Consider the following 24,301-nt stretch of genomic DNA (forward strand, 5'->3'; position numbering starts at 1 on the left):
GCATGAACAATGCAAAATCCTGTTCTCATGCAGACAAAGTAGCCACTGTTGCCTTGTTTTAACCACCCATGGGATCTAATTTTCGGAAAATGTCATCCTGCGTAATATAATATAAGGAAAATTACTGTGAAGTCTCAAGTCTGTAAAATATATATACTTAAAAAAAAAGGGCAATTTTTGATATTTAAAGTACCCGCAAAATTTCAACGGTGATGAGGACTGCACTAACAATGAAATAGTCGTTGCCATAGAGACGAATGAAGCATCAACAAAGCAACAGCCGTTGCCATGGTGATTTCCTACCAAAAACTGGAAATTTTGATATTATATTACGCCCCCGAAACTCCCCTTGGGATCGGATTTGCCCATAATCCGTTCTTAGTGAGCGTCTACATCACAAAATGAGTAACTATGCTAAATTTCAAGTCAATCGGGTGTATAGTTTAGTATATATATAAGTCCTTGTCAGAATTGTAACGGGAGAGGAAAATTATTGATGGTCCGAAAAATGAAAATTAATTAAAAATAATAAAAATAATTCTAGTAAAAGAAAAAAACAAACAAATTAAACACACAGAAAGGAAAAAATCAATAGTTTAGGTTTGCGATTTAATATAGTGATAAAAAGTATTTAATACTAATTGAACTCTTATGAGGGTACTGATTGCTTCGTTGTTAATATCACACGGATGTTTTTTACTTGTATGGGAAAATTAATAATGCGTGGCAACAATGTTAATAGGCAATAGGAAATAAACTTCTAGCGCCTGCGGCATTGTCAACACACACTTCGTACGTGTACTGCATGTTGTATCTAACCCCCTCTAACGCATTTGATTCTAAATTTGACTTTTATTAAGGATCCCTAATGTTATTGATAATATAATATAGCCTATAGCCTTCCTCGATAAATGTACTATCCAGCACTGAAATAATTTTTCAAATAGGACCAGTGGTTCCTGATATTAGCGCGTTCAAACAAACAAACAAACAAACAAACTCTTCAGGATTATAATATTAGATAGTATAGACTAACGCTGTCATGTGTTCCGAAACCATCAACTTACGTACAAACATAAATCGTGGGGTTATTGGGAATCGTTGGTAAGTCCAGTTTCTAAAATGTGGTGTTTTATAATAACCAAGGCGAACAATAATGTTTCTGTGTCGAGAAGAACTAGAGAAGTGCAAATCATATTTTTTAAGGATGTTTAAAACACTAAACAATCTCGGCATAATAATTTTATCTCTTTGTTGAGAGCAAAATAATTGTACCTGTTCCTGTTATTTACCAACTTTTTCAGTACTCAAAAAAATATGCGCTGATCACTAACTACTGCTGGCGGACCACCGATGAACCAAGTGTTGGTTAACTGTTCTGATACAGAATACTTTATTTGAAAACAGAAGAAAAATTTTTTTGGCTTCCATTTGGGCTTGCTTCCATCACTTAACCTCTGCTTTCAGTGGCACTGCCATTTTTCTGAATACTAATTTCTGTAATTATATGTCTGTGTTTCTGTAATCGTAATATTCAAGGACCCCAGTGTCTAAAGCTGCCATGGCCTAGCGGAATAGAGAAAGAGAGGAGTGAAAAGTAGGGATGCAAACGATACATCGATGTTTTCAAAACATCGATGTATCGTTCATGAAACATCGATGTTAGCATCGATGTTTTGAAGAGCGATACATCGCCGATGCATCGATGAAAAAGTCCAAAAACATCGACATCGTTCATCATTAAAATTACCCTAGTTTTTATTAATATTTTGGCTATCATTTCATGAATATTTATTGAATATATAAAAAAACATTACGATACGATATTTAGTTTTTAAGATACAATTTTTTTAACTGTCTATACTTACTATAAAAACCTACATTTTTAAGTAGGTATCAAAAATGTTGTAAATACTGAACTATTTGGTTGATTTCAGTATCAATTTTTTTTACAGTACTTTAAAATGTGTAAAATCATTTGCAGGGCTGGTGCAAGGTAAATTAGCGCCCTAGGCGAAAAACCTTAATTCCCTCCCCCCCTCATCAATCTCCCCAAAAATTTTTTTTCCTTGCCTCAAAATACATCACGTAAGCCTAAGATTTTGTCAACAATCAAATGTAAGCAGGCTTGTGTTTTTTTTTTTTACTTTTTTACTTATTACAAATCATAAGCAGGTCACCGTGGACTTTAAATAATTACTTATATCAATATAAACCTTCCAAACTGTTACAAAAATCCATTTTCATCTAGTTTCAATAATCGTTAAACATATTATATCAGTTGTTATGTGTCGTGCTGTGCCGCCCCCAGCTACTTGGCGCCCTAGGCGGTTGCCTAGTGCGCCTATATATACGCGCCGGCCCTGATCATTTGGAAAAAATAAATACCATTAAAAAAATTGGTTTACATAAGAATTTTCTTTTCAATTTTGATAAATATAGGGAAAAAGCAGTGAGACTTTATAGACAATTTCATAGCTTGTTGTACATACAAGCTTTTGATTGGTACCGATACGGTCTCGCTAGCTCTATCGAGAAAATTAATGTTACATTTAAAACCTGCACATACACTTAATGCTTTTTCCTTCTTTTTTTTAAAATTGCTTTTAATGCATGTTTTTGTTCTGCATGAGACACGACTGTAAATGGGTTGCAGATATTGTGGCTACATACTATAATTTAAATCATTTTGGCATGTTTTTCCTGATATTTAAAAACATCGGTTAAAACATCGATGTATCGGTTTTCAGAACGATGTTTTTTGACATCGATGCTTTTTCGTTTGAACATCGATGTTCGTGATATCGATGTTTTTAAGAGCGATTTTGCATCCCTAGTGAAAAGAGAGACAGAGAGTTTAAGAGGAACTTCGATTCAATGCATTTTTTTTATTATTTTTATATATTTTTTCAATTCAGATTCGCTTCAATTGTATTCAACAGGTTTTCAGGTTATTCAATAATACACTCCCAATTGTGCTTTCATTTTGTGGTTTGAAAATGTGTTTGCGCCGTTTGCGGCTATTAACTTTCCCGCTAAAAAATTATGTTGAATGATTTATTTTTAATTGTCATTTACGTAGGATATTTTTTCAATATTTTAATTTCAAAATTTAATTGATTGATGTAGAGAAATATTTAAAGGTAACTACTTACTATACTTTATGTTTTTAATATAATTATGATTTGTTTTCTTAGCAGCACTTTAAGTTGGTTAACCTGCTAAAATGGACTCAGTATTAGAGAAAAGCAAAACACAGGACCATGTTTACAATCATTGGGCAGGTTAAGATGTAAGCAAATGTTAGTAATATAAAATAATAAATAGAAATATGCTCATGATTTAGAACGTTCTAAGTTTTAATCCACCAAATAAAAATGGATTCTCTTCTGCCTTCCGAAATTGCAAGACTTGTGTTGGGTGAGTAGGTCTACAGAATACGTTTGTTAGCAGCTTGTTGGACTGCAAACTTTAGAAATTTATAAAATTAGTGTTAATATATGCAGGGGTGGAGAGTATGAAAACAGGGAAAACCTTTTATTATTAAAACATTTCTATTAGTTGCCATAAGCAGAGCCCTACTTACTTATTCGTTTCTTGTTACTTTTGTTTGTTAACAAGGAAACGTAAAGTAGGTACTTACCGTACCAGATAAAAATTGTAACAGTTCCAAAAATAAAATCCTCTGGTAATGCCTCCTGCCTTTAAATATAGAATAGTTATGTAATAATATTATTAATATCCGTTTGGTAATTTACTCTCTGTAGTAGCTACTTGTTATCATTTCACTATAGGCTATTATATTTTAATATTAATTTACTTAACATTTTCAAGTCAAGATTTTCTAGGTTTAACCCCCCCTTTTTTTTTCTCCGCCAAAAGTAAATCCTAAAAACTCTAAATAAAATCCTACAGATGGTAAAAAATTTGGTAATTGACAGTATCACATATCCAAGTTTATCTCTTGATCCTGATGGCATGATTGTGTTTGATTGATCCTGTGGTACGTGATGCTTGCTGTTTTAATTTAGTACATACATATATACATACATATATACATACATTTAGTACATACATACAATTTAGTACATACTGAACATAATTAAAATATCACAATACAAACAATGCTAGGAAGTAAAAAAAAATTAATTTTTGGATTATTATTTGATCTGATAATACAATCATAATTCATTGTTACATCACAATTTTTGTTATATTCTGGATTGTACTAAATTAAAACAGCAAGCATCATGTATCACAGGATCAATGTATTCAGGATCATGCCATAAGGATCAAGGGATAGATTTGGATACACAATACAAAACGTTTACCAAGAATTTGAAAGCAAACAGCAAAATAAGTGGTTCTGCTCCCCCCCCCCCCCCCCCCCTCCTTTTTTTTTTTTTTTTTTTTTGAAATCTTACCATCCCATTAAAATGAATTTCTGCATAATTATGCTCCTAGATCACTTATTACCTCCCACCAAGATGATCTAATTCAATTTCTGGTGGGGCCAAACCTGAATTTTTCACAATCTGGAAATTTTGCAGATGTAGTTAATTTGTGAGGATATTAGGAGGTTCTCCCATTTCCTTCACCAATTGGTTCAGTCACAGCTCCATCGTTATTTTAACCCTAATAATTACGTTTGTAATGACCTTAATGGTAATAATAACCCTAATTCTTTCATATCATCATTGTTAAACTTACGTACTAGATGTAAGTTCCATGTCACTGTACATAATTCTTACATGACTTGTCATTCTGGTTTTAAGTTTAAACGTAGGATGAGGTTTAAGGTAGTGTTGTGCAGCATATCAACAGTCTATGGAGGGTGACATTTTGATGCATATCGACGTCTTATTTAAAAATGTCAACACTTACATTTTGAAGCCTAAATTGTTAATGTTTTTCATTTTAATGTAAAAAAATTAAAAAAATATATTATTTTTAAATACTCTATTCTACTAATAGCTTGAGATAAATAAAATTAATACTGATGTTTAAAAATTATAATCTTGGCTTTATTTAGAAGATATGGTTTAAATATGCTGTAACTTACATATCAACTAAATGTTAATTCTACAAAATTATGCTTGGAGATATCGAGAAATAGAACTTGAGGTCAATGTTTATGAAACTTGATCTGATGTTGCCAAGTCAGACACAGCAAACTTTATTTATATCTGAAAGACGTCACCTTTCGACGTCAACTTCGGAATATCGCTCAGCCCTAGTTTGAGGAGATTGGTGAATGGCCGGGAGTCTATGAAGTTTTTGTATATTCCATAAGTAGAGAGTAGAAACATTTTCCGGATTCATTTCACAGCGGGCTAAAATTAAAATACTTGTACCTTTGGGCTGATTTTAGTATTGGCTCACAGTGTATCTAGAGGACTTTTAGGACAATGAGAGACTATCAACCAATTAAGCATGGAATCTCAGACTACCCAGTTGAGAAGTCTCACAAGTCAGCAGCTATTAAAAAGGGAGCTTTGGCAGAGGATTGTGGAAGCTATCCTAGAGGTCATTGAACCTGCTAATGTTGCCAGTACCTAACTATATGATATTAACATTGCCACCCCATGATAGGAGGTTGAGTGAGGAACGGCTTTCATATAACCAATTCTGAACACACCCTTGCCCGAGGTGGGATTTTAACCAATGATCCCAGGGTTAGAAGTTGGTAATGCTGACCACTAGGCTGGCAAAGTCTTTACTGATTGGTAAGTAAAGTAAAATAGGTTGCAAGATCCACTCTGTCACTAAGGTAACAGTATAATAAATCCACCTGTGAATGTCTTACTCGGTATACCTCCTTTTGTATAGGTGTTCTAATTGCTTTAAAACAATTTTGAAATTTTTTTAATGGGAAATTTGTGAATATTGTATCTAGGACCTACACTGACAATTAGCAAAAAAAATTTGTTTGGTTTGATTATTTAGTTATAAAGAATTTTAAAAGTCTTAAGCTTTTTTTCACTAATCTGTTTACTAGACACTTTTTTTTTTTTTGCAATCAAGACATTTGACATTTGATTCCTGAAATAGTCTAGCCTTTTTGTGAATTGTGATTGATAAAATATGTTCCAGGATTTTTCTTTAATGTTTTTCTGAACATGATTATGTAATGGAATGTTATTTAAATGGTAATTAGTAGAGACCCGTGAATTTTGCGGATTCATTTCGTGTTATGCTAAAATTCAAATAATTATACCTTAGTGCTGCTTCTGTCATTGGTTCTCTGTTAATCTGGAGGACTGAGGGCCAATTAGAGACCCTCACTCATAGAAATGTCGAATCACAGGCCACCCAGTCGAGACGACTCACAAGTCAACAGCCAATGAAGAGTTGGCATTTGCCCGAGTGTGTAGAGGATATCTATCCTGGAGGTCATTGAATCCGCGAAATTCACGGGTCTCTAGTAATTAAATTAGCTATCTGAAGTTTTGCCTTTGGATGTCTGATGTGTTTGCTAACTGTGCTCCTTCAGGATACTTGGAAGAGGAATGTGAAGTGGCATCTCGAAGCCTCCTTCAGAACTGCAGCTACCTTCAGGAATGCTACCTGATGGCACAGCAGGGCAGGGCGTACAGCACAAAGCCCTACAACAAGAGCCTGAAACAAATTCTGGAGGAGTACTGTGCAATACGAAGTCTCGGTGAGCGATGTTCCTGTCATACAGGCCACACAAAGTCACGAGAAAAAACTCCAAAACAAGCAGCAACTTTGCTGGAAGTCGTGAAACTGTCATTTTCAGCAGACCTCACTTTTTTTTTTAATTAGCGTCTCACTTGAGTTTTTATGATCGCAGATAAAACATATTTAAATCACAAAATTGTATCATTGCAAAGATTTTAGCTAACTCAAAAATCTATGCTATGAATTTGAGGTATACTTCATATTAGGTATATTAATTTTTGATTACTATGCATATAAATGATCTGTAATATAAAAAAGAGGTAAAAAATATTTAAAGGTCTAGAAAAAGTCCTGAAAGCAGTTCATTATGTAATTAATACCAAGATGATACTTTAAATGTTATAACCCACCAATTCTATAGCTTCTGGAAGGTCTTGTGTATTTGATGGATTTTATTTCAAATCTGAGGGTCCTAAATAGCTTTGATTGCTGAATTACCATGTTCTCAAGCTCAGAAATCACACAAATTAATATTCGATTGCAACCCCATGGCATAGATAAAAAATTTTAAACACTGGGTTGGTAACCTTGACACTATATTTTTTTAATATCCCATTACATGAGCATCTTTGCATAGTCTGGAAACTTAAAACTTTATCTTTACCTAGTGTATATTAAGATTTAAACATTCAGATGAGCTACAACTTGCTCATGCTATGTATTTTGTTTTCTTTTATATTTTATAGCTCTTTTACAATTGTTTTTTTACTGTATTTACAGTGAAAGTAAGTTGTGTCTGTAAATTTTTCTGCAGTAGTTTGTAGCTTATGCAGTTTTTGCATCATCATAATTTTCCTTTTAGATGTTCATTTGAGTTTTCATAGCTGTTCTTTGGAGGTAAATGACGTATGTCACAAAATCATAATTTTCCTGTTTTTTGTTTTTTTTCCTAAATTTCTTCTCAGTTTTTTCTTCTTCTTGTAATAGGAATTACTTTACACATTATTTTTGTATCTTTATTATGTGGATAGACTATTTTCAAGATAATAGTTTGAGGTTTTAATTGAGTCAACTCTTATTTCATTAAAACAATAGACAGGTAAGATATTTTTACAGTAAGGTTTTTAGTGTTTACCAGAACATGTGTTATTTACAGTAACCTAATAGTATTCACACAGTCAATAAAATATATGTTTGTACTAAATATAAATAAATTAGAATTTGTTAAAAAAATTTTAACAACATGCCTAACATACCTAGATGGATTCTGTCAATTACATTCAAAGCACCATGCATCTCTAAAAATAATAAATAAATATTGGTCAGCATTAGTTTTTTATACTTATTTTGTATACCTTGTATGGAACAGCATTTTTAATTTATGTGTAAAATAGTGAAATTTTAAATATGTGTGTTTGTGTATGCTAGTGTGTAAGTTGTATGTGCACGGATGTGGGCATGCTTGCATAGTGGGCTCATGGTAGTTTTTTTTTATTGAGGTTTAGTGTCTCGTCGACAGTGAGATCATATGAGAGGGTAGGCAACTCGTAACGACACAGAGCAGGGATATTGGGGAGGGAATTTGTCATTGTTATGAACAAGATTATATTGTTAGTTCCGAATAAACAGAAATAACCGAAAAACATGTCAGAACACCATATACCTAACACAGAAATGCAAGTTAATTCACCATATAGCACCGAAATGCAACTAAAATAATTTAATTATTCAGGATTTTGTAATCAAAACTGAACTCGAATCACAAAAACGTTAGCTTTTAATATACTTAGTAAATTCAATGAATGTAATTTATTTAGCATGAAATTAGTACCAAAAAGTGTTAAGTACTAAATAGATTTGAAAATATTTTCATTTTTTTCCTTATCCTGCAACTGTTATTAGTAACTTTTTTTACATTATGGCATTGGTAAATTTTTCAAATACACAATTACTAGCCAGTTAATTTTTTTATTGTTCCAAATAGTTAGACATGCTTATTACAAATAATTATATTGTAAAATTGCATCATTTAGTATCAGTAAAAATTACACTGTTTGGTGAAATAAATATTGAAGTGTCATATTTGCTTATAAACAGAATTCATGAATAAAAAAAACAATAACACAAAAATCTCATGTTTTAAAAATGAAATAGGCCAAAAAATAAAACCATAAAAAAAAACATAAAAATCTTGTCTTGCCGTTGCCTGTAGTGATATCAACAAAACGGTATGAAACAGATATCCAAACCGGGATTTTAACCTAAGTCCTCTGTGAGTCTAGTGTTCTACCACTGTGCCACCTCTATATGAGTGTTAGTCGGTTGACACAAGATAACGGGCTATGTAGCACTTATAACCTTTGCTATTACCAGTCTCGAAATAAAGCACCAGCCAGTGTGATTTAAAGTATGTTTTGTATTCAAGTGATAATAATTGTTTTTCAATAACCTAAAAATTGTTCTTTTGCATCATCTTGTTTGACGGATTATGAAGCTATTTTGTTTTAGTGTATCAAAATTATCACCATTAATAAGGACATATGTTCATAACTTTTTTTAAGGGTGATCACGCTTTCACACATGGTTTTGTTCTTATGGCAGATGTTTATAGCATTATAGTGAATTATTTTGTGGATTTTGTTGTTTGATAAATGGAAAATTTTAATGAATAGGCCCTACACTTCAAAAATCGAAAATGGGACAGTAAAGATGTTGGGTTTGAGTTATAAACAAAAATCTTCCCAAAAAAAAGATTATTGAGAAATTAAAATAGATACATGGCTGTAAAAATAAATTTTTTAACAATGATATAAAAAGTATTTTGACAAAAAAAAGATATCAAACATTTTAACAATTGATTATTGGCAGTAGCAGGCAGAATGTAGGTACTTCTAAATATTAAAAACATTATATTTTGGTTTTGTTTCTCCTCTCTATTGACAGGTTGGTATGTGTACAGAGACAGACTACCCACCCACCTCCCCCAAAAGAGAGACTTCCAATAAGGAACTTTCGCCAAAATGGGAGTGACTTCTCTGTCTGTCTGTCAGGTTTCCCGTAAAACTGGATATTCAGAGAATTTAAAACTGTGGAAAGGGCAGAAAATAGTCCAGGGAAATGCATGCTATGTCAGTGAATTTAAATAAAACATTTAGACAGAGACTATTCCTCTATCTCCTACTCATCAACTATGCAATGCATATTGTATTTAGGTTTACTCAACGTTTTCTTATTTCTAGTAGGAGTCTGGGAGTATTTGAAAAATATTAAATATTTGTGAATAATTTTATATTAATAATTTGATATTTAATTTTCATTAATGTGATATTGAATATTCATTAATAATGTGATATTCGTTTAAACCTTTTAATTTCAAAACTTTTTAAAATTATTAGTTACTAATGAATACTGAGGCGTTCGACGAGGTGAAGGAAAGCAATGCTTGTGGTCGGCTGCGCAGTGTCGGACCGGCTGAAGAAGCTGCCCGAGAGCTCGGCCTCGTCGCTGACCCAGTGCAGCCTCGTGGAGCAGCTCAGCCACCTGATGGGACTGTCGCGGTCGGGCCAGACGCTTCTCGTCAGCATCACCATGCCTCCGCAGGTTCGTCCCACACCCTTCTTCTCGTCGACCATCTCGGCATGAAGATCGGGAAGTCCAGCGTCGGGAAGCCTATGTTTCATTGAACCCGTGCCAGTCCCGAACATTGCCAGAGTTCACTGTTCCCTCGTGCAACTTTGCGATCGGGATGAAAACCACGAATTTGCGATATTTCATACGCGTTCACGATTTTAAAGTACTTTCAATGTTGCTGACCTTACCCAACCAACCTTTAATTTTAGTTTTCATCACCTAGACAAGCAAAAACCTTCATTTCTCTTTCAAAAAATAAACTAAAAACAAAAAAAAAAATTATGGGAGAATTTTTTTATAATTTATTTTATTATTATTTATGTAACTGAACTAACCTAACTAGCCATTAATTTTAGTTTAGCTCACCCAGACGTACAAAAACCTACCCTCCAAAAACATAAAGGAGCAATTGTTTGTGAGGAATATATTTATGTAACACACTTAAGCTATTGTACCTTTTACTATTTTTACAAAAAAATAAATTAAACTGGGTTATTTAAGCATCAGACTATGGGTCAGTAAATAGTAGGTTTCCCATAAATTCTGGATATTCAGGGAATTTAAAATTCTGGAAAAGTCAGAAATTGGTCATGTAAATGCATATTATGTCAGTAAATTTATATAAAATATTTAGACAGAGTCTTTTCCTTTATCAATTGTGTAATGCATAGTGTATTTAGGTTCACTTCAAGTTTTTTATTTTAAAGTAGGAGTCTGCAATTATTTGAAATATATTCAATATTCATGAATTATTTAGTATTCATTATTCATTAATAATGTGATATTTGTTTCAACCTTTTAAAATTATTAGTTACCAATTAATACACCAAGTGGCTCTCCTTAACAAAATATTATATTGAAAAAAAATTAACATGTATAAATTTAAAAATTTTTATTGAGAAATTTAGATTGGTTTTCTTCAATTACATACATGCATTTTTTTATATGTAGTAAATGTACTGTAATTATGATTTATAATTTATAATATTCTCTTTTTATGTACCTATATAATGAGTTGAATCAACAAAAACTTTTCTAACGAAAAATTTTACTGGTTTTAAGAAAATGCATAACCAGTGCCTCTCTATTATGGTTTCATATATATGTATTTATTATTATTATTATTATTTTACTGTAATTTTGGCTCAATTATTCTTATTCCTAAGTTTGCCTAACAAAATAATATGTTTCAAATAAATTAAAAAATAATTACTTACATTACAAAGTTGTTTCTAAAACTTTGGTGGTATATGGTGTAGATCTGGCAACAGACCACACCGAAACAAGTACAGGATTAGTGGCAGTAATATTGCATTAAAGAGAAGAGAGTAAATGCCCATTTAAAGCCACACTGCGATCTAAGAATGAGACACGTGGAGGTCACAGGGAGGGTGAGATTGCGTCTAAGTGATTAAGGAACGAGGTGAACGAGAAGACCACTGACGAGGGCATGTTTTTCGAACGCAGGGCGGCAGCAGTGGTGGCGGAGCGCAGGCATCGACCACCCCTCCGTTGCTCAGCCAGGGACGGGCCCGGTCGAGGCAGTCCAGCTCGGCCGAGCGGTACAAGCGGCTGTCGGTGCGTTGGCAAGGCGGTGAAGCCCAGCAGTCGTCGTCGCAGGAGGTGGAGCTCGTGACATCCGGTTGGTCTGCGTTTTTTGTTCGCTTCGAGGTCACGTGCCTCGCTGCTATCCAGTGGTCAGTTCATTCACCCTCTCGATCCAAGATTTTGATACCCAGTGGGGTTCAACCCAGAGTTTTCACAAGTGGGTAAATGTAGGAGATGTGGGTAAATGTCACCGTTGGAGAGTTTTTTTGGGGCACTGCAATTTCTCTCCCACCCGTTAATTTTGTCATTGCTTCAGTCTCATCTCGTTTTCTCCCCCCCCCCCCTCTCCCCCTTCCCCCCCCCTCCCACCCTAATTCCACATTGTCTGTAACGACCACAGTGTCGATTAATCCTTAAACTCTAATTATTTTTTTTAGTCTCATTCAAATGTTTTGCCAAACATTTCAGAGCATATTATTATTGCATTTTATGGCGCACACAAACATATGATCTAATTTGGGCACTGTTTTTAGTTAAAATATGTGGACTGGTTTATTTATACTGTTATGACAGCAATAAAAGACTAGAACTGTCAGATTTTAGCATTGTAAACAAACCCAAATTAAGTGTGAATAATTTTTAATTTATTTTACAGAAGAAAATAAGTGTGAGGTAGTCTTTCAGTGCTCGCCAGTGAAGTGCAACATCTAACCTCGGTAATGAGCTAATTTGTGTGTTCTCATTTTGCAAATACACTTATAATAAAAAAACTCTGATACAAAAGTTTATGTATAATTCTTCAAAATAATGCTGATCATGATAAATATATGCAAATTATTATTTCAGCTACATTTATGAACGGTAATCACATGTAGTTTCCGCTCCTGCCACTAGATTTGGCTGCTGGAGCAGCTACGTCGACTATTGAATCATTTGATTGTCAGACCAAAATTTTAAACTAGGCCTATATAATTAAATGGCTCTGACAAAAGTGAAAAAGACTTGAGAAAATACTAAACTCTGGCTTTGGACCTGCTTTTCGACAAGTAATTTTATTAAAATACTGCCCATCTTGGTAAAATCCACTAAACAGTTAATACTTTCAAGTTTTCCTTTGTCTTTGTGATCTTTGATTAGTGCCATCCACCACAGATGATAGCACCGTGGTTGTTACACTTTTCTTTTCTTTGACTTCTGTTGCATTCACAAAATTACTCCCATCAAATGCCATAAACCGAGAGCTAAGATGTTACACATCAAATAAGTTAAGTTTTTAAGATTGCTGGGATTAATCCTCCTTAAGCTTCTTGATTCTCGTGGGCCCGTTGTGCCAAGGCATCTTCGTCGTGTGTTGATCTAGGGAAACGACGGTGTACACCTAACCTCTAGCATGATGTGTGATTTGGGAGCACAGAGTTGTTTTGGTTCTCAAGTGGTTAGATCCTAATTTACTTATAATGCCTTACAACTAACCTGAATGTTTTGGAATGAGCTTCGACAGATGTTTCTTTCAGAAGCTCCAAAAATTCAACTTGCACATAGCCTGCCGTGCACCAGTTTAGGTACATGTTCGAACAAGCAAGAATTTAGTATTATTAAAATTTACTGGAATGCTCTATGTAAGCATAGAGGTGCTATTTCGTGAAGTGATTAAAACTAAACTTTTTCTATCTGTGGTAGCATAAGTTTTGCAGCTAACACAAGTAAAATACTTCCTGAAGCAAGAAGACAAGGGAAGGGTAAATGTAATGCTGTATGCATTTATTTAAAATGTACCTGCTTACTTAGAGTATTTATTACATAGGTACTAGTGATGGGTTGAATCTCAATTTTATCAAAACCCAATCTCAAAATCAAATCATGAGTACCTGAAATCTACCTCTTGTATTTGAATATAGGTCTCAAGGATCAGAAATAAAGTAATGTACAGAATAACTTTGGCCTTAAACATTTAACCCTTAAATTGTTTGTTTCACAAACTCTAAAGTTTTCAGTGTGGAATTTATTACATTTTCTTCCATATTTTCCCTACAATCTGCCTTGAAGGAACTAGTTTTTGTTGTGAAAATTTTAGTAATGTGATGGTTGTGATTTGCATGGTAGTGGAAGCAACTCCGGCAAAAAGTCTGCCAGGATTCTCCTCCGGGGAAGACGTTGAATCTGACTGTAACCTCCCGACCCGAACTCTTGAGAACGAGAAGGAAGGCCCCATCTCTTCACATTTGGACGACTCTGACATAATCACACCTGTTGGCACCGGCAGCTGCACTTCGACCCCAAAACGCAAGACGTAAGTACTTTCACTTGTTTTAGAATATCATCATTATACTAATTTATATAACAGATTTCTCTTAAAAGTTTAATATCAGTATCGCCAATTAATTCTTTTAAAAATTCTTCGAATATCAACACTTCGTCTCAATTATGGATTTCAGTAGCCATACTGTTTAACATACTCTTTTTATACTTTTGTAGATGTTTGGTGAGTTTGCTTAAGGAAAAATTAGCTTATATTTTTTTTCCAAAATTAACATCTAATATTTTATAAATTAGTATCTGTAATAGTGAAATTATCATTTTTAATGCAACTTGTTTAAAACTTAATAACAACATTCGGAATGTTTGAAAACTAAATATTCATATACATACAAATACCTGCAAATAATACTATATTTTAGTTTTCTATGAACAACAATTTGTTCATGCTGATTTTACTTTTAAAAAGTAAAATTATTCGTGCAATATGCTAGCAAACATTTATCACAGGTTTAATTCTTATAAATTCACAAATAAAGTGGAATAATTGGTTTGGGCTTATATTTTGAATTTTTCTCCAATGAATGTAACTTGGCTGCATCACACAGATGGTTATGAAAATTGCCACAGGGGTCAAGTGTAACATTTAGGGGAACACAATCAACTAAAGCAAACTGCAAGAGTGCACCCTCTTTTGTTTTCATCTTATTAGCCAATCATACAATTTTGTCCACGAGACAAGAGGAAATCAGCGCAAAGATGTGTATTAACTGAAGTTCTGATACATCTAAAGAGACAAACATGTGTTTAAAAATTTAATCAAACATGTGCATGTGCCGTAGACAAACTGTAAAGTACAAACATAAGATGAGTGAGGTCATTGAAAGTCTACAAGACTGGGTTGTTTCTTTCTAAGTGTGAAACTAGGTTTACATTTTGTAGTACAACAATTTTGAAAACCATTTTAATAAATGTAGTAGTTATGCTTTTGTGGCATTTTATAAAAGATACATATTTTTTAAATGTTGGACATTTTAAATTAATCAATTAATAATTAATTAAAAATTATTTTCCAAAATAGCTATAACAGCATTTGTGTTAAAAAAAATTAAGAAAAAAATAGAATTTAAAGTGTAAATTAACAAAAAAAAATTGCATCTATAACAAGATGCTCTTTTTTCTGTCCTCAGTAATTAAGTTCAAAAGTCACAAAAAGGAAACTTAATTTTAATATCAAATACTTATCCAACACACTTTTCTATTTTAAACATATTCATAATTAGTATTAAATTTAGTTCTATTTCACTGTCACAAATTTACATATAACTCAACTGAGGTATCAGGAATATGTAGGTTTCTACATTCTGGTGGCAGAATAATCCTTTTTTCAGGAAAAAAGAATGTGAGGGCCCGCATAGATTAGTAAAAGGCGGGTAAGTATTGCAGTGTTGAATGGATTTACACTATTGTGCTTTTAGATTAGGTGTTTTGGTTTTAAATTGTAGCGTATGTTTGTAAGGATGTGTGTCGCAATTTTAAGAATTTCGAAATACCATGTAAAATAAATTTTTCATAATTCTAATCATAAAATAAGGTAGCCAGTAGCATTGCCTTTGAACATAAAAAGTTTCAGTTCTGTGATCCTTTTAATTCTCCTTATTGGTACTGATCAAAAGTTATGCCAAGTGTATTTAATATTTTTTATTTTATAACACCTAATCCAGTCAAAAAATTCTGCATGTTTTAACAGTGTTTAACGTAAGGGTAAAATTATTATTTATTTTATGGATACTATGTAAATTGCCCTTTTTTTATCTTTTGTTGCCAATTGAATGAAAATTCACTCAGTTGGGTTTGATCACAGGTCCTGCTCAAAACGGAAGGGAACTCCATCTACGAAAGGATCCCCGCAATGTGTGAGGGGGGTCACATCATCAGGACGAATAAGGCGGAGTTTGTCAGAAGAGGAGCCTAGTGAAAGCATAGACTTGACTGTACGTACCGTATATACTCGTGTATAGCGCGCCCTTTTTTCCCCTCAAGTAAAGGAAAAAAATAAGGATGCGCGCTATACACGCGCTATACACGGGAAAAAAATTTTTTGGGGGGGGGGGGAGGCGGGGAGGAGTGGAAGTCGTTAACTGCCGGGTGACGGGTGATGTTTCTGGCCAGCCCCCACACATACGCACAAGCAACAAGGCCTCTGTTTCACACACACACACACGCACACGCGCGCGGCGCGCAAGCTCGCACATCATGGTCTCTTGTTTATTTTTAGACCTCCCCCCTTTACAGAAAGCCAGCTCAGAAGCTAGTAAAAAGAGAGAGAGAGAAAGAGAGAATGTTGTCAACAGTTCCCCCCCCCCCCCCCCCCCCCCCCGGCAACTTCTTCGCTTCCTCCATTCCTCACCGGTGAGTCATCAAGTTCTCCGCGCCAGCTTAGCAACGTAGCGCGGCACGCCTCCCTCCCTTCCTTCCTTCCTTCCACGTACCAGTTGTGACGATATAGCGCTTCATTATCTTCCGTTTAGACAGCAGAGTTTATGTATTTTCCTGACGCATCACCACACATCAATTTAAATAATCAGGTACCACAAAATGTTAGTAAAATTTATTTATGGGGGAAAAAAAAATTTCAATTTTTTTTTTCTTTGGAATTAGTTGCAAAAATCGTGGTGCGCGCTATACACGAGGGCGCGCTATACACGAGTAAATACGGTATAACCAAAAGCGCTTTATTTGTGTTCTATTTGCATAAATTCAAAGATAGATTGTGCTGTAATTTTTGTTTAGCATAAGTGATGTCCATTTGCCTTAGTAAAATAACATTAGTAGATGTTAAAAAAGTTGGTTTGATTAAAATGCAAAATTTGGTACACTGTATACTTATGCGAATGAGTCAAGATGCATGTGATTACACATTTTTAGGATTGACTTGTTAAAACTGCCAAATTTAAGGTATTCTCGAGTGGATCTTTGTCCGTAATACAGGCTGCAGCATCCCCGTAGCCACTCAATACAGTCAAATCCTCTTAAGAAAAACCCACTTAAAAATATTTCCTGCATAAAAAGTTCAATCAATATTTTTTTAAACCCACACAGCGTACATATTTACCGTTAATAAGTACTGTGTAAGTTATTATGGAATCAGACATTAAATTTAAAAAAAAAAAATGTGGACTAGGTACACTTTGTTTAGTAGTCACACAGCAGTATTTCTGCTGGAAAATCACAAACTTCGAAATTTCTTTGATGGAAAAATTGAGCAGGGCTGTAAAAATATTTATTTTACCGCAAATGAACTGAACTCATGCATTTCAACATTTCCGGCGAGTGACACACAGCAACCGCAACCATGTGCAGAGAGAAGAAAAATGAGCAATTGAGTAGCAACTTCCTCCCCCTACGGCAACTCATAGTTATATAAAACACATGTTGCGTTCCTTACATCTGCTGGGGAGGTCAGAACAGAATGGCATAAGTGACGCTGTTCATAATAGGCACGACGAGCAGTTTTCATCTAAGCTCTTATCACCTTGCTATTTCTCGCACAAAAATGTACAGTATGTTTTAATGAACGTGATGTGTCATTACTGCGCAGTGATTTTCTTAAGCACAAATGCCTGTGATCACTTTTGTATGACTGTATATGTATACATTAATCTATGTGCTTCTACCCCTCAATTCTGGTAATGAATGTGTGTTCGTAAACATGTTTTAACTGCGAGCTGTTGACAATTAATTTATAAAGCTGATAAGAGGAAGCGAGTACGTATAAATGCATGGCATGAAATTCTTCCAGCTTATCAACAAGGCCCTGGGCCATATACCATACAATAGATATTTTTTAATTTTTACTAAGTGAGGGACGCAAGCATTTGTGACCGGCCATAGCGCAGAGGAGGACTGGCGAGCGAGCGAGCAGCCACCTGTCTGCACGGCAGCAGGCTGCGAAGGGCCAGCACGCATTTCATGTTCACATGCTGTGGCCGGAGGATATTTTTTTCATTTTATTAATAGTATTTAATATTAAATGTTATTTTATTTATTAAAATCAAATAATACCAGATTTATTTGGTTCAAAAAGTAAAATAATATTTTTCTTCGGGGAAGGGAACGGGGGGTCGTATTGGCCACCCTTGATTTTACGAAGGTAGTGATTAATCATGGTTGAAACAGTCTATCCTTTAAATGGTTGTTTCACAAACTAATTTTTCAGAATTAATACATACTGAAATGTTATTTATGTCCTTACATGTTAAAGGTACAATATCTTGGGAAATGTTAACAGGATAGGTATGAAGAAAAAAGTTGACCTAGTAAACTTCAGAGGTTATAGTAGGGCAATCCATGTTCTCACGAAAAGATTTCCAGACCAGTTGTGTATTAAAACTTTGTATCATTGTCTGTGTTCATGGTTGGCTGGGTTTATTACATGCCTTCTGTCAGCACACCAATCACAGTCATCCTGTGCGAAAGCAAATGCATCCTGAATGGCCCAGCCAAATGTTTTGTAAACAGCCGCTAATTACAATGAAAGAATCACTATCTAGGACTTACCTTAGTGCAGTCTAATGGGCGAACAGATTTTTTTTTCCCACGAAAAATACATGCCCCTAGTTATCTGAGATGAATTTTTTATGTACTACTATTTCCTCTTATTTTTCTATTAATTTTTTTTCCCCTCGAATATTGAATTCTTCAAATGCTAAGGATTTTATGGTATTTGAGGATTTGATCGGCCGATACGTTGTCGCAAGTGATGTTTGTGCTTTGTTGCAGTTCCTGACCCAAGCATTCCTGGAGAACAAGGAGCTGCACCAGAAGATTGCAGAGAACATCAACCGAGTGATCGCAGCAGAGCAGCCATCGACGTCGACCGAACCCCGCGCAGAGCCGAGCTGCAGCCACGGCGCGCCGGTCGGTGAGATCGCTCAGGAGATGGATGGAGTCATCAAGACCATCGTCGAGAAGACGGAGCAGGACCCTTTGTTCGAGAGGTTCCTCGATGATCTGATAGGTACACACCAGCGGTTTGCTAGTTCTGAAAAATTTCGAATTTGAATTGAATACCGTATTCACCCGAATAAGCCACGCCCTCGAATAAACCTCCCACCCCTAATATTTTGACCATAACCAATAACTATTTGTTGTTTAGAATAAGCCACGCGCCAAAATTTTAAAACAGAACTTGTGATCATATTTTAAGTTTCTATTATCTGTCTATTCAGGACTTCTGTAATTTATCAAAGTTATAATATAATTGTAGTTAAGGTTTTCAGTACCCAGAGCTGCCAACCATTACGGATTTTCCGTAATTATTACGGATTTAACACCGAATTACGGAACATTACTGGTTTATTACGGAAACGAGGCTTTGTACTGCATGGTAACGGAGAAAATTCCGTTTCTGCTGTGCGTGTTTCATGAACGCAGCTCGAATACATCGCGTGGTTGCACAAATAACGGAACTAGTAAGTGTGCGCATGTACTGTCGAAATAAGTAGATTAATTCTTGTGTTTTGAAATAATAATGGGATGGTATTATGTCCGTTGTACGATACAACTAGTACCTATTCTCGGACTTTTTGTTTGTTGGCTACTTACATGATGATAATTTTTGTACGGTACTTTGGCTAACGTGTGTTGTTTTAATTTATTTCTTGAAAGCCAATTTTTTCATCATAGTGTTTTTGTCATGTCTACAGACGTGAAAATTTTTGATGTTTTTTGATAGTGTTGTGTTCTTCAGTGCCGGTTGTAGAAATAAAGCGTGTGACAGAACAATGTGTATTCTTCAGAACTTTCCACCTAACTACGTATTCAAAAGAATGGCCCTGCTTGTCGTCTTCAAATGTTTCGGAACGCCATGCGTTTTGTAATGTACGGACGTGTGACTTTTCAATTGCATATGGTGGAAGGGATGCCTGTAGACGGCATATTGAATCAAAGATAGCCATGATGAGCAATAAATCTATATTGTCGTTTTTTCGCTACATCTGAAGAAACGAAAGTAACGAACGCAGAGTTATTGTTTACAAGTTCTTGTGTTTGTCTTCTGTTGTTTGTTTACAAGACAGTTCTTATCCAACCAGGATAAAAGAAGAAAATAAAAAGAATGTTGTTCAAAAGTTTAACTTTAAATACTTTGAATTGAAGATTCAAAATTTCCAGTAAAATTATTGACATTTCTTACATATTCAGATGATTGTATTGTTCAAATAGTTTTTTTTTAAAATTCATTAATTTGAATTGTATTCATGTACATAGGCCTATATAATTTTTTTTTGCATATTATTGCCCTTGTTCTATTTTTTGTGCGTCATAATTCCCCAGGAAAAATTTATCGTGCATGATTTACGCGTACTTTTTTTCATTTAATTGTCATTACTGATGGGTGTGATTTGAGGTTGGCAGCTCTGAGTACCCGTGTTGACGTCTGCCGGTAATTGCTTTAACTTTCAAGCATTCTTTATTCTTGAAAAAGAGTACTATTAAATGTATCAATATTTCCATTAAAAATCTTATTGCAAATAAGTGTTTCTGCAGATATCAGGCCGTAACATTTCATTTAGGGATTAACTTTAAATTATAACATGTTGCTAAGAAAAGGCATCATGAATCTAAAATGGCTACCGACTGCAGCTGTTTTGTTTACTGCAGTGAAGCTCCATTCAACATCCTAACCACAAATGGCTGAAATCAATTATATGTTACAAAGAATGTAACTAAATAAATTAGGAAATTACTGAAGAAGATTACCACCTTTTAAATAAAATTTTTATTGCAATACTACATCTCTCAAAAACAAATATTTCTTCCCTCCATTCATGTACTATATGACTTTTCACGACAATGTACTTTCTTTCCTCAGGATGATTTCCCATTTATTGAGGCTTTTTAATTATTGTAGGTTTTTTTAGCAGCCATAGATAATTGCAGTTGCAATCAGTCGGTGATTATTGCAACATCTTTCTCGCAAAAACGCACATAAATCACGTGCAAGATGTCAGTCATAACTCTCGTGTGTTTCGTTTTAATAAATATTATGTCACAAGTAAGTAAAAATTGTTAAGTTAAAATATCGAGAAGTGCCTGTAAAGCACCATGAAATAGCGCCATTGTGCTAACGTCTGACGCCCGCCTGCCATATAGTTGGCAGTCCAGTGGGGGCCTGCAAGTGAAACTTGTGAATTTCGGGCTGGGAAAATCTGGAAATGTCAGGGGATTTGTAAGTTCCAAGCTTGCTGCAACCCTTGATTCTGTGAACTTGTGCAGGCCCAATTGATGCCGCTGCGGATGGTGAGTCGGAGCAAGGGGCAGAGGACAGAGAGGAAAACCTCCCCCACGTGGTAGCAACGACAGAGGCGGGTCATTACGACACCTTGCCGACGACCAAAGAGTTTGACGTCCCTCTGAAACAGAGGCTCAGGGGTGCGAGGCACAAGAAGGACACTGGTAATATTTTAGTCATTAAGTCTTGCATCTCTACCAACCTTTCCCAGCCTGGTTAGGTTTGACCATTCCGAGAAAGGCTCGCAGTGGAAGTTGCCCTGAACCTTAGGCTCAATGGTGTCTTACCTCAAGGTTGAAAAATAGTTAGGCACAAAGGTAGGCCGACTGAACAACCAGCTCACAAAATTATAAGAAATTTTTTTCTTTTAGGTTAACTTGGGGGTAATATTTAAAAATAGAAACTAACTCATTTTCAGACCATCATTTATATTTTATATTTAAAACAAACTTTATGAGTATTACAGTATTACTTAGTTATTTATAAAACTTCATAAACAATAAATAGAATATCATGAGTTACATTTGTTACTTGTTACATTTGTTACTTAAATTTAAAAAAAAAAATATGGGGCCCCAAAACATTAAATAAATTATTAACGTTACTTTAATTCATAAATTTATGTTAGCAAAACAAAATAAAAACAAACGATGAAAAATTTATAAAATGAATTTAGGTAGGTTGTCCACATTTATTGCCGAACACATGCTTCATGCGAAGTATGAAAACGAAGAATCACTTTCCTGAATTCATGAGTGAGTGAATCCCGTAGCAGTCAGAAAAGAGAGGAGAACATCCTCTACTCCAAACAAAGGGTTACAAGTAGTTCATAGCATGGCCGGCATAGGGAAGCACTCCTGATCCATGACTCGTGGGCCGCTATAAAAACATTTCAAAGACTAATTACATGGTGAAATGTTTAAAAATAAATGTCCAGCATGATTTCCAGAGAAATCTGCGAAAACTCACCCAATAGGCGGCTACCCAAACTTGAAACTACCGCATGGATGCGGTGGATAAATTAAGAGCAGAAAATTAATACATTTTTTCACATGATGGTCACCAAGAAGAAGGAAGTGACCATAGATGGCATAACACAGTTAGCCAAACATAGTTACAAATGCACAATTTAAAGAATAGTTCCGAAAACTGAATAGCACACTGCCTTGACGAAAATATAATAATTAATTAAACTTTAAAATAATTAAATTTGTTCAGAGTTCTTTTCTTTGATTCTTGATGCACTTAAATTGGATAATAATTATGTGATAATAAAATACAATACAAATGGTTAGAACAAAACATACATTCACTTAAAGACAAAATTACAAATAAATTACCCCCATTACAGAAATTCTTAAAAAAAAAAATAAACCAGCGTTCAGTTTGCCGAAACAAAAAACAACACACAAAGAGTTAAGCAAAAACGAGTGTATGCCCAGCTGAATGCTGCAATGGCACACATCCCAAAGGATACAGTTGTAAAACTGCTCACAGTGCATTATACAATGAAGGGGCTTTGATCTGGCACATTATGCTGAATTATCAAATGTCAGTATACATTGTTTTAACAGGGATACCAACGTAAATTAATATACAGTATAATAGTATTTAACAGTTGTAATAAGCTGTTTTGTCGAAAGAAAAAATACAAGGGTTTTTTACTGTTTAATAAAAGTCTCCGATATCAAGTTGCTACCGTGGTTAATATCTCGTCTTAGAAAAATTACTGAGCAGCTTTAACCCACTAAAAAACAGGAAACGCTGGATTGAAATGGAAACCGACAGTAACAATAATTTCTGAGCCAACATAAAGCTTCTTGAGCTCGGTAATGCAGCCAGGGTGAACAGTCAGAATCCATTGAAAAATATCTGAGCGAGAGAGGCTCAAATATTTCCGGATTACAGAGAGTACTAAACCATAAAATGCTGGATTAAAGACCTTTCATTGTCATAACAAAAATTTAAATTAAAAAATCCTTTGTATGTAAAAAAAATTCTTGGCTTAAAATAAATGTAATAATGCATTAAATTTGCTTTGAGTGTGTTAGTACTTTCAAAGATTTGCACATTCTTAACCATTGGTTTCATTACATCAGAACCAGGATTAGTTAAGTTTTAGTAAACATTTTTTAATGGACAACTTGCAATAACCACCCCCTGACATTACTGTGTCGTGATACACTCTAAGAAGTGAGGGACTATAAAACACAAAGCAGTCTCTGCCATATGTTGTACTATGTGGCCTCAAGAAAACATTTAATAATTTTTTTCCACTCAAACATTTAAATAATGGTACAATGTGGTTTATTTCCTCAGTTTAAGAGTTCACCTGAGGTAGCATTTCAAACCTTTTTTAAAAAAAAAATTATCTTTTTAAATTATGAAAATTAAAAGTTCACAAGGACTATAAGAACAAACTCAAAACATTTGTTCCTCCAAATTACAGAAAAGTTGATTGTGGGGGTTAATTTTTATAAGAAGAATACAGTTCCCAATAGTTTTTCCTTCACATTGCCAAGCAAATAAACAAACAAACAAACAAACAAAAGCCACATTTCAAATGTAATTTAGCCTAAAACATGAAAAGTGCTCATGTCCAAGATCTATTTACTGTTTCTATGGGATGTTAACATTAGGTCAAGAAAAAACAAATACAATTGTAAATAAGAATAAAACTATGCGTTTGTACAGGCAACATAAACCTAACAGCCACTACTATCTATTATTCCATTATCATCAACTGTTTGCGATGCAAAGAATGAAAACACACCTTTACGCTGTGTAAAAATACATATGTAGTGAGAAACTGCAGCACGTCTCGTTCTTAGTTTACAGTAAGCATTTAAATTGGTATTTACTCTCTTTTTCCAATCCACAATTTCTGCCATTAGCGCTGGCCTTGTTTTGGTGTGCTCTGTTATCAGATAT

The 24,301-nt window shown here is 34.5% G+C and overlaps 1 protein-coding gene across 1 annotated transcript in view; it reads left to right on the forward strand.

Annotated features, from left to right (window-relative positions):
- Positions 1-3,218: 3,218 nt before the first annotated feature.
- LOC134528138 (uncharacterized) overlaps positions 3,219-24,301 on the forward strand; it is a 46,728-nt gene continuing 25,645 nt past the window's right edge. The window contains exons 1-8 of the mRNA XM_063361456.1: positions 3,219-3,420; positions 6,494-6,661; positions 10,103-10,242; positions 11,740-11,914; positions 13,924-14,110; positions 15,941-16,070; positions 18,859-19,096; positions 21,355-21,534. Of these exons, the coding sequence (XP_063217526.1) occupies positions 3,378-3,420; positions 6,494-6,661; positions 10,103-10,242; positions 11,740-11,914; positions 13,924-14,110; positions 15,941-16,070; positions 18,859-19,096; positions 21,355-21,534 (1,261 nt within the window). The 5' untranslated portion in view covers positions 3,219-3,377. The remainder of the gene's footprint in view (positions 3,421-6,493; positions 6,662-10,102; positions 10,243-11,739; positions 11,915-13,923; positions 14,111-15,940; positions 16,071-18,858; positions 19,097-21,354; positions 21,535-24,301) is intronic.

This window comes from Bacillus rossius, chromosome 1 (genome assembly GCF_032445375.1).
Source record: "Bacillus rossius redtenbacheri isolate Brsri chromosome 1, Brsri_v3, whole genome shotgun sequence".
Lineage (NCBI taxonomy): Eukaryota > Metazoa > Arthropoda > Insecta > Phasmatodea > Bacillidae > Bacillus > Bacillus rossius.